The 10,898-nt window shown below is 49.2% G+C and overlaps 1 protein-coding gene across 1 annotated transcript; it reads right to left on the bottom strand.

Annotated features, from left to right (window-relative positions):
* Positions 1 to 4,588: 4,588 nt before the first annotated feature.
* On the bottom strand, positions 4,589 to 8,330 carry PCCA (propionyl-CoA carboxylase subunit alpha). The gene is made up of 3 exons (XM_085856795.1): positions 7,819 to 8,330; positions 7,144 to 7,260; positions 4,589 to 6,764 (listed from the first exon to the last, which is right to left on the bottom strand). Exons 1-3 carry the CDS (start codon positions 8,191 to 8,193, stop codon positions 5,109 to 5,111), a joined length of 2,148 nt encoding a protein of 715 aa, XP_085712921.1. The 5' UTR covers positions 8,194 to 8,330; the 3' UTR covers positions 4,589 to 5,108.
* Positions 8,331 to 10,898: the final 2,568 nt, after the last annotated feature.

Below are 10,898 nucleotides of genomic sequence, written 5' to 3' on the forward strand. Positions count from 1 at the left end.
AAATATATGGTTCCCTTTTCTCTCATCACATTTGCTGTATTGAGGTCAAGATGGCTTGTACCACAGAATTTTCTCATTCCTATTTTGGTGTTTATGAAATGATCATCTTCAGTCAGGCTCCGTTCAAATTGAACTGTGAATGAAATGAGGAAAAGGTGAAGATACGTTTGTAATCGATGTACTCAAACCATGACGATAGAGTACAAACTTGAACATGTGCTGCCATGTATAGACCATGAACAGTCATCTGTTTGGGGCAGATATTAAAGTCTCACCTTTTCCGGTGGGGAGTTTGCTCCATGGGGAGGTCGGATCCACAGCTGCTCCTTCCACCTGAGTCAGTCAAAGTTGAGTTTTGCGAATCTGATCCGTGTTTTTCTGTTATATTTTCATCTGGTGCTGTTTGTATTTTCATCAATTTTCCATGATAAATCTTACCTCGTCGATATTGTTGAATTCATTTTTTGTGTAGTCTGGGCCGACTCGGATAGTCAGGAGCTAATTGTCTGTTTTGTCATCCCTCCCCACATCCCACCCCCAATTGTCCTACCTATTCAACATTATCCTATATTCTCACTTAAAAAAAAAATCTTTGGACTCGTATATGTTCTTTTCCTCCATTATAATTGATGAAAAAAAAAACTTCCTTCAAAAGCTTTTGAAATTGTATTAAAATGCTTCAATCCTCTTATTTCTCCAACATCAGCACATCACGTGTTCATCATCGATTCTTCCCCTTCCGGCATAGTTTGCAAACCTGTCTCACCGAAGCTGCAGAGGTCTGCGCGGAACAATCAAATCCCCTTCCCGTTATTTTACAGTGTGAAACCCCTCCGTGTCAGTACACACCTCCCCCAAATCACAGACAAGACCCTGTCCTTCCAACCCCACCCTTTCTGCATGTTCCCCTCTTCAGAATCACAACTTCATATCACCACTTTCTACATCCACCCTCATCTCACCATCTCCCTTTGTCCTGGCTCCCTCAAACATCTGGCCAACCCACAGATTGTTCTTTCAAACTCAACTCCCTCCTCAAACCTGGTGTTGCCTTAAGTCTGCATCCGGAGTAAGCTGCCCTTCCATCATTCAAAATGGCACCACAGCCGACTCTGATCTTCAGAAGGCCAAATGCCTCAATTCTGTTTCCTTCAAAATCTTGTCCCCAACCCTTCAACTGCTTCTGGACTTTGAATTTTGCACCTGAGATGGTGAAGAGGTTTGTCAACCCTTGATTTCCTCCAACTGGACTGGGTGGTAGCTTGATTGTCTGAAAGAAACTTTTTTAACCTGCTCTGTCCTTTTTTGTGCTAGGTCTTCTTCCATCTGTTTGGAAATCAGCCATCACTATTGCAAAAATGGATCCACTCAACCATGGACCACTAAGCTTACATCCAATCATGACCAAGGTCATGGAATCCATCATCACAGTCAATATGAAATCCTTCCTTTTCTCCAACTACCTCTCAGATCACCAATTTGGTTTCAGACCAGGTCACTCTACGATGGACATTGTTTCTACTCACCAAACAATAGATGGAGGCCCTCAATATTAGACATGAGATCAGGGCCTTCTCTGGACATATCCCATGCTTTTGATACAGTCTGGCATCCTGCCTTGCTCTTCAAACTGTCTGCTCACAGCATCCAAGGTCAACTCCACACATGGATTACTGATCTTCTCTCATAGCCAATGTGTGGCTCAACGGAATCCTTTCATCTCTCCCCATCAAGGCTGGAGAGCCCAAGACTTCTGCACCCAGTTCTATGCCTGATCATCAATGATCTATCTCTCCGACTCCAGAAAATCCTTTATCTCTTTGACTGCACCCTCTGATATCCTTCATTCTTCAGACCTGCAGGCTGCAGCCTCTACCCTCTCTTCAGACCTTGAAAAAAAAATCACAAGCTGGTCAAACACTTGGAATATGTGTCTCAATCCTGACAAATATGTCTCTCCACACCCATTGTTTCCCCAGGTCTCCCTCCATCTTGTCCATCAACTCCACTGTTGGTGTCTCCCCCCCCCCCGCTCTGATGGTTACAATGCCGAAGGAGTTTCTGTAGCTGTGTCCAGTCAGCTAACTCAAATGATAATTGAGGTAACACCAGTCAACAAGCGGATGATGAGACTAAGGATCCGTCCCTCCTTGGGTGTCATTTCCCTGGTCTCTGTATATGCTCCGACTGAGGCGAGTAATCTCACCGTGAAGGACGCATTCCATGCCACGTTTGAGTCTGGTTGATCAGTGCCCCAGGTGCGATACTCTTAGTCTTGGGGGTTTTCAATGCATCGACTGGAACTGATAGGGATGGTTATGAGACGTGTTTGGTCCCTATGGGTTTGGAACTGTGAACCAGATTAGCACCAAGTTCCTTGACTTTGCAAGTCATCATGGACTTCAGGTGGCTGGTTCATTGTTTCAGCACCCACAAGCTCATCGCTGGACTTGGTATTCCAACGCCGGTGGTGTGAAAGGACATTGACCATGTGCTCGTTGATGGTTGCTGGAGGATGATCCAGAACTGCAGGGTCTACCGGAGTGCTCAGTTCCTCAATACTGACCACAGGCTTGTGGTAGTAACTCAAGTTGCAGCTTAAATCCAGGAGAATGGTACCATCCCAGCTTTAGCTGGATGTTGGCAAGCTCAAGGATGAGAGGGGAGCTGAGGAGTCAGCAAACAGGCTGAGTGGAGATTTGGGGGGTCTGGGTGCTTTGGGGAATCCTGAAGAGTTGTGGAATGAAGTGGTTGAAATGGAGTAAAGCTCCTGGACTCTGTGGCATCCATGCTGAACTTCTCAAGACTGGAAATGCTGTACTCATATATGCATTTTGTTCTCTGCCTGGAACACATGCATCATCCAAACTGACTGGAAGAGGGGCCTTGTTGTCCCTCTCTGGAAAGGGAAGGGTGATCGCCAGGACTGCAACAACTATTGAGGAGTGACGCTGCTCTCAGTGCAGGGCAAGGTCAAGGCTCAGATAATTCTTGAACGGGTTCCCCACCATCTGCTCAAGCACCAGCATCCAGAGCAGTCAGGCATTACTCCAAAGAGATCAACGATTGAGCATATCCTTGCCTTTCGGGTCTTCACCGAACACAAACGAGGGTTTCGGCAGGGGCTGCTTGCAGCTTATGTTGATCTCTAAAGTGTTCGCCTCGGTGAATCGGGATGTCCTCTGGAGGATTCATGGTCTTCGTGTGGTGCCACCAAAACTGATCAATCTGATGTCTAAACTCTACTCTGGAACTGAGTTCTGTGAGATGTGGTGGTATTATTTCCAGGTTTCTGACTTATTTCCAGGTGTTACTGGAGTTATTCAGGGGTGTGGACTGGACCCCACACTTTTCAGCACTTGTATGGACTGGATTCTCGGGAGGATGTTGGAGAGATCAAGCTGTGGTGCATCGTTTGGGAATGTCAAGATCTCTGACCTTGATTTTTCAGATGATGCAGTCATCTTTGTGGAGACTGGATATCCTTTTGGGGCCTTTGAGGTGCTGAATGAGGAGTCGTAGCCACTGGTGTTTTGGGTTTCCTGAGTCAAAACTAAGATCCAGGCTTTCAATGACATCTTGGATGCTGCTGTCCTGTCTGTACCTGTTTGGTGAGGATGTTGAGGTCATGGAGAGATTCACTTACCTTGGCAGTGATATTCGTGTCTGCTGGCTATGAGCCAGTGGTCAATCGATGTCCGGGTTGGGCTGGGGGAGTCATTGGATCATGGGGTGTGGTGCTGTCTGGACTTGTGCAGGATGAAAGTCTGAGTTCTGGTCCTAGGTGCTTCCAGTCTTCCTCTACGGATGTGACTTGACTCTGACCAGGGATCTCAGATGGAGACTTAATTCCTTTGGTACTAGGTCTCCTCAGAGAATCCATGACTATCACTGGTTGGACTTTGTGTCCAACGCAGTTGCTGTGAGAGTCTCAAATGAGATTTGTTACCTGCATAATCCATGAGTGTCAGCTGTTGCTACATGGACATGTGGCTCGTTTTCCTGATGCTAATTCTGCTCACCAGATTCTCTCAGTGAGGGATCCTCATGAGTGGAGGAGACCAATGGGCTGACCACTTGCCTTGTGGTTGTAGAAGGTTGATTGACATCTCAGTGAGATGGGGCAGGTCTATCTGCCTGGGGGCTGGCCAGACAGAGGCCGCTGGAGTACTGGCAGAAAGTGGTTGCAGTGAAAAGCTGCTGTGGTGCATTCTCCCATACCTGACCCCACCTCTTCTCTGTCCTGTTGTTTCTTCATGTGTTCAGTTTACTAGCCCTTCCACGAGTGTCAACTCCATTAAAAAAAGAAGAAAATTCAAGTGCGAGGGTGGTTTTATATTATTACAAAGCACCTTGAGGTTGACCAATATCCTCGGCCATAATGTAAAGTAAGCATGGAGGATAGGGGAAGCAGGTGGAATGTTACACAGCTGTGTTCTGTTATTCTCCAACTACACTCAATACAAACTAGATGATCCCCCATGGAATCTGTTGTGGAGATGGAGATCGATGCTCGAAGAATGAAAATGAATAAAGTCCAAGTGTAAGTAAATTTAACCTGAATCAATCATTTCAGGATCTACTGATGTGCAGTGTGTCATACAAGGGGGAGCCCAGAGTTTAATTTTAAATGGTTACAGGTGATCTTGTGCTTTGGTTCATCTAAAGATAGGTGTACGCCACCTCCCAGCATTTTTGATGGTCAGGTACAACAGCTCAAAGCTACATCACCACAAATAATAATGTATTCAACCATTCATGATCTCCTCAAACCATACATTCACATTGAGAATCTAATCACAGAACACAGGGTGCCTCACTCTTAGCCTGATGTCCATATTTCATGAAAACTTTTCAATATTCACCTGCTCTCATTCATGAAACCTTAAAATCAAGATGGGGGGGGGGGGACAAACAAACAAAAACCACAATCTTGTAACAACTACCAAAAAGTGCATCATCAAAGGGAACAAATAAAAGGGGTTTTACTTGTGATCTTCCACTGAAAACAAATTCCATTGTGATCTTCGGAAGCAGCTTGAAAGGATGCTCAGGACAGAGGGGGTGACAGTCACGTCAGCACAATCTACAAACAAAACATGGTCTCTTCACTCGATCTCCACCAGCAAGTCTCCCTCGCCTACCGTTGAGCCCGGCTTAAAATTCACCGTTTTGACCTTACCACTACGTGTGGAAACTAGGCTGTTTTGCATCTTCATTGCCTCAATCACACACACCTCTTGTCCTGACACCACATTGTCACCGACGGCGACTGCAAAGGAGACCACCGTTCCGGGCATCGGAGAAAGGAGCTGGCGCGAGAGGTCCACGGTCAACGGTTCCGGCATTAGGGGGAGTAGGCGTGCCACCGCGGGCGACAGCACCCGAAGTTCATAAGCCGTGCCCAAGAACTGCAGAGTCAGACGGCCAGTTCCATCACGGCACAGCGGTTGAATTAGCCGCTTGATGCGAGCCACCTCCAGGCTCAGTAAAGACGATGAGAGATCGATTTGGCCAAAAACTTCAACTTCATGGTCCCCAATTGCCACCACATGGGTCTTTTCATCTTTCACTGTTACCTTGACCTCGTATTTACTATCACCGAGATGTACCCATAGCTCTATGGGTTCAAAAGACATTGGCAAGCTGTGTCGTCCTTGTGACTTTATGGTGCGAGCGCGACGCAGAAATGATGCCTCGAGCGCTGCTGCCACAGCAACGAGCTCTTCAGACTCCTCAACGGTCAAGTGGTGCCCATGGAAACCATCAGGATATTCTTCTGCAAGAAAAGCCGTGCTCAACTGACCCGAAGCAAACCGCTCGCTCGCAATAACTTCCCGGAGGAGTGAAACATTGTGGGTCACACCACGAATTACATAGCTGTCCAGTGCATGAAGCATAGAGATAAGGGCCTCAGCTCTGGTCTCACCCCAAGTCACCAGCTTGGAAATCATTGGATCATAGTAGATGGACACCTCACTTCCCTCACGTACACCACTATCCACCCTCACACCAGGCACTTCTACTGGCTCCCTGTAGCGCGATAGCCGCCCAACAGAAGGCATTCCAAAGGCCTTGTAAGGATCTTCAGCATAGACTCTACTTTCCACAGCCCAACCATGCAATGGTACATTTTCTTGCTTGATGGCCAACTGGTGTCCGGCTGCAATCCAGAGCATCTCCGCGACGAGATCCAAGCCGGTGATGCACTCAGTCACCGGATGTTCGACCTGCAGTCGTGTGTTCATCTCCAGGAAGTAAAACTGGGATTGGGAGTCCACCAGGAACTCCACGGTCCCTGCAGAGACGTAACCTACGGCTAACGCCAACTGCACCGCCTGCTTACCCATAGCATGCCTCGTTTCTGGGTCTAAAAAGGGGCTGGGAGCTTCCTCGATGACCTTTTGGTTTCGTCGCTGGACCGAACATTCCCGCTCGTTCAGCCACACGGCGTTTCCGTGTCGGTCGGCCAGGACCTGCATCTCGATATGGCGTGGACAATCGATGAACTTTTCGACCAGTAATCGACAGTCTCCAAAGCTCGACGCCGCCTCTTGCTCGGACATACGGAAGCCCTCGTGTACCTCTGCGTCGTTACGAGCCACCCGCATGCCCTTCCCACCCCCGCCTGCAGAGGCCTTGATCATAACAGGGTAACCCACGTCCCTCGCAATGCGCACTGCCTCGTCGGCATCCGGCACCACCCCGTCAAAACCTGGGATGGTGTTGACCCCGGCAGCACGTGCAATTGACTTGCTCTCAACCTTCGAAGAACAAAAGACGATACATTCCCTAAAAGTTGATAGGATTACACCAGAAATCACTCAAAGAGATAGTCAAATTAACAATGTGACATTACGTTACCATAAATCAAATAAGCATGTCATGGTGGAGTAAAACACAAGATATCAACCTGCATGAGGACGATGGAGTTTTTCCTCAATTCACAAATGGTCCTCACATAGTCCTATGAATCCAAAATTGTGCAAATGGAATCAAATGCCTTCTTAAAATGTGGCTGCACTTCCAATTCCAAAGATCAATATCAAAGTTAAAGAGCATTTGTATAAAACGCTCGGCTCGAACCACCCAAACTGGTCAAAGCGGTCTCTCGTTGATCATTAACACCCCGTACTTAGTTACCTTGTCTCCCATAGCACGGATTGCAGGAACTGGTGGACCAATAAAGCTCAGGCCCTCTGCTTTGACCATGCTGGCAAAGTTGGCATTTTCAGAGAGAAATCCATAACCAGGATGTACCTGCTCAAACAGGATGATGAGAACAAAATCAGCACAAAGAAAAACAGCTTGGGAGGAGGGTGGATGCAAGTCATGGATTTAAGGAACAAGTGGGGGGGTGCCCGAGGTGAAAATGGGCACCTCTCCCCCCCCGAGGTGAAAATGGGCGGGTGGGGGACAGGTGAGGGCGACGGGGGGCGGGACGGGTGAGGGCGGCGGGGGGGGCGACTGGTGATAGCGTGGCGGGGGGACGGGTGAGAGCGTGGCGGGGGGACATGAGAGCGTGGCGGGGGGGACAGATGAGAGCGTGGCGGGGGGGACAGATGAGAGCGTGGCGGGGGGGACAGGTGAGAGCGTGGCGGGGGGGGACAGGTGAGAGCGTGACGGGGGGGACATGAGAGCGTGGCGGGGGGGACAGGTGAGAGCGTGGCGGGGGGGACAGGTGAGAGCGTGGCGGGGGGGACAGGTGAGAGCGTGGCGGGGGGGGACAGATGAGAGCGTGGCGGGGGGGGGACAGATGAGAGCGTGGCGGGGGGGGGACCAGGTGAGTTGTGGCGGGAAGGAGATGACAGCACTCACCGCTTGGCTGCCACTCTCTTTGGCCACCTGGACAATCTTGTCAGCTCGCAGGTAGCTTTCCGAGCTGGGAGCCGGGCCGATCTCCCACGACTCGTCCGCCTGTTCCCGGTGTGGAGCCGCAGTGTCCGCGGAGCTGAAAACGGCCACGGAGGAGATCCCGAGGCGGCGACACGTCCGGATCACCCGACACGCGATCTCCCCACGGTTTGCCACCAGTACCTTATCGAACGGCCGCCCAAGCCCTCCGTCGTCCTTCTCCACTTTCACGCTCGGATTGGAGCTCAAAGCCCGCCACGTGTGACGTCTCCATGTGCATGTTTGTCTCCATGTAAACGGCCACAAATATGAGGATAATCGAAAGCGGGCAGCTGCCATTGCCGAACCCCCCCTGAACCCCTTCTCCCCTTCGACAGTTCCCTGAGAACCGACCACTTACAAGCCTCCCTTAACCTTCCTCTTCTTCTTCTTCTTCTTCTTCTTCTTCTTCTTCTTCTTCTTCTTCCTGTGTGTTCCTGACGTTGTCAGAGCCGCGAGGCTCCATGAACAACTCGCACCCAAACTCATCGGTTAAACCTCCCTTCTCTCAATCAGTTCCTCAAACATCCATTCTTCTCCATACTTTTTTGTCCTTTCCCTGTTTTGATGCGGGTTTAACATTTATATATCGAAACATAATGTAAATCTCAATTCACGTGGAAACAAACAACAGTGCACGAAACAGTGTACCGATGCCATTACACCGCCCAACTTAGAACCGAAGGAAAACAAATAGGAATTTTACTCAAATGTCATCGCCAGATATCGTTTGTCATCCCAATTATAACCACAAAACTGAACTCTCTCTCCGATTAATCAGTTTAGACGGATGAAGTATTTCCTCACATCGTACTCGTTTTGTGAAAATGAACCGCAATGTATTTTAACATTTCCAGGACTTGTTGGTCCTTTGGACCAAATTTTTATTGCTCTTCACGTCCTTGTGACGTCATTGCCCATCGTGCTGCTGGAGCGTGAGGTGACCTTCCATCAAGGCCACATGGACTTGGGCCACAGCGGGGTTATATTATATTATATGTGCGGAATCATTTTAACTTGTGTGTGGAATTTAAATTCCAGATCAGGTATGGTCATCGCGCTCTGTCCGTCTGTCCGTCCATCCGTCCGTCTCCTTTTTCGACTTTTCCCGCCAAACAGCTCGGCCGATTTGCCTGAAATGGGCAGCAACGTTCCCCCCACTGACTGGTAACAGGGATTGCAAACCTCGTTCCGGTCACGTGACTTGAAGTAGGTCAAAAATTGCCGACTTGGTAAATTTCTTCAAAAATCATCTCCAGACCCACCAGTCAGAATGCGACCAAATTTGGGTTACTACGGGCCATGAAGTCAGGTGAGGTCAGGTCAGGTGAGGTAAGGTCAGGTCAGGTATGGGAGCATGTGCCAGAACAGCGCGTCGCTGCGTCCAATTTCCGCCTGTGCTCTTGGAGCCTCCGTCTGGCCATCCCCCAGGCAGATGCCAGGCCCATCCCCATCTCCTTGAGATGATGGTCAACCTGCTGCAACCACGAGGCACATGGTCGACCTACTGGCCTCCTCCACTCAGGAGACTCCCTCGCTGAGAGAATCTGGTGAGCAGGATCAGCGTCAGGAAAACGAGCCACATGTCCATACAGCCGCAACTGACGCTCACGGACTATGCAGGTAACAAATCTCATCCGAGTCTCTCTCAGCAACCGCTCGTTGGACACAAAACCAGCGATAGCCAAGGATTCTCCGAAGAGACCTGGTACCAAAGGAATTAAGTCTCCGTCTCAGATCCTTGGTCAGAGTCCGTCTCACATTCATAGAGCAAGACTGGAAGCACCAAGGACCTGAAGACTCGGACTTTCGTCCTCCCGCACAGGTACCGGCAGTGCCACACCCCATGATCCAGTGAATCCATGACTCCCCAGGCCCGACCCAGACGTCTGTTGACCTCTGACTCACAGCCAGCAGAGACATGAATATCACTGCCAAGGTAAGTGAATCTCTCCACGACCTCAACCTCTGGGCAATCTTGTTCCAAGCATGCAACACGTCATTCTGATGCATACCTTTATTTGGGCGGTGTATAGGCAACTACCGGTTCTGTAGAGGCAATAAATAAATAAATAAATAATCTGAGTTATGTGCATGAAGTAAAAACATACCTACTGCTTATAATTAAAAACACCTCACTGTCCTGGAAAATGTGGGGACAGGAATACAGTACTGAAAATGATGAAGACTTGTAATCCCCTCCCCCACCTGTAGGCAGTGCTACATGATACATATTTACATAGAGAATTAACGTCCCCCCTCTGTCCCCCCCCCAATCTCCCAAGACCCCCGGCAAAGATAAAGACACCCCTATACATTAATTGGGGTTATGCTGATCCTCCATAGCAAGTCTGGATGTAATTGGCCCAGAACTGTAGGAGTAGTTATGCAACAAACAATCACAGAAACACCGGTCAGTGAATTATAGTAAGAATTACGGAAGAAAGGGGGAAATGATTGTGAATTTAACGTTCCATCTTCATTTACTTTTAACATTGTTCTAAACAAACGGGGACAGGAACAACGCAGGCATGATGGGCCGAATGGCTTGGCATGCACCAAAGTTCCCTGTGTAACATTGTTAAGAACAGGAAGAAATGGGGAAGGGAGGACAGAGAGTTGGGGGTGGGGTGCATCGAGTTGGAAGAGGGAGATTGAGACGTTGGGAATGGAGGGGGGGTAGATTGAGGACTTGGGGTTGGGAGGGGCATTGAGTATTTGGGGTTTGGGCAGTTGAGGACTTACATAATAAAGGGGGAGAGGATGACAGTTGGGTTGGGTGATAGGGCAGAGAGGGGACAGAGTTGGAATGGAGGAGTTTAAGGCTGTTGTTTGGGGGGGGGGAGGGGGAGTTAAGGACTTTCGGTTGGGAATGTGTTTGAGGATTTGAAGAAATCGGGAGGGGAGCACAGAGTTTAAGTGTGGTGGTGGGGGGGCAGAGAGAGGATAGCGTTTGGAGGGGGTTGAGGGTGTGTGTGTGTGTGTGTGTGTGTGTGTGTGTGTGT

This window comes from Eptatretus burgeri, chromosome 15 (genome assembly GCF_056783735.1).
Source record: "Eptatretus burgeri isolate ZD-2024b chromosome 15, Ebu_testis_v1, whole genome shotgun sequence".
Taxonomy (NCBI): Eukaryota; Metazoa; Chordata; class Myxini; order Myxiniformes; family Myxinidae; genus Eptatretus; species Eptatretus burgeri.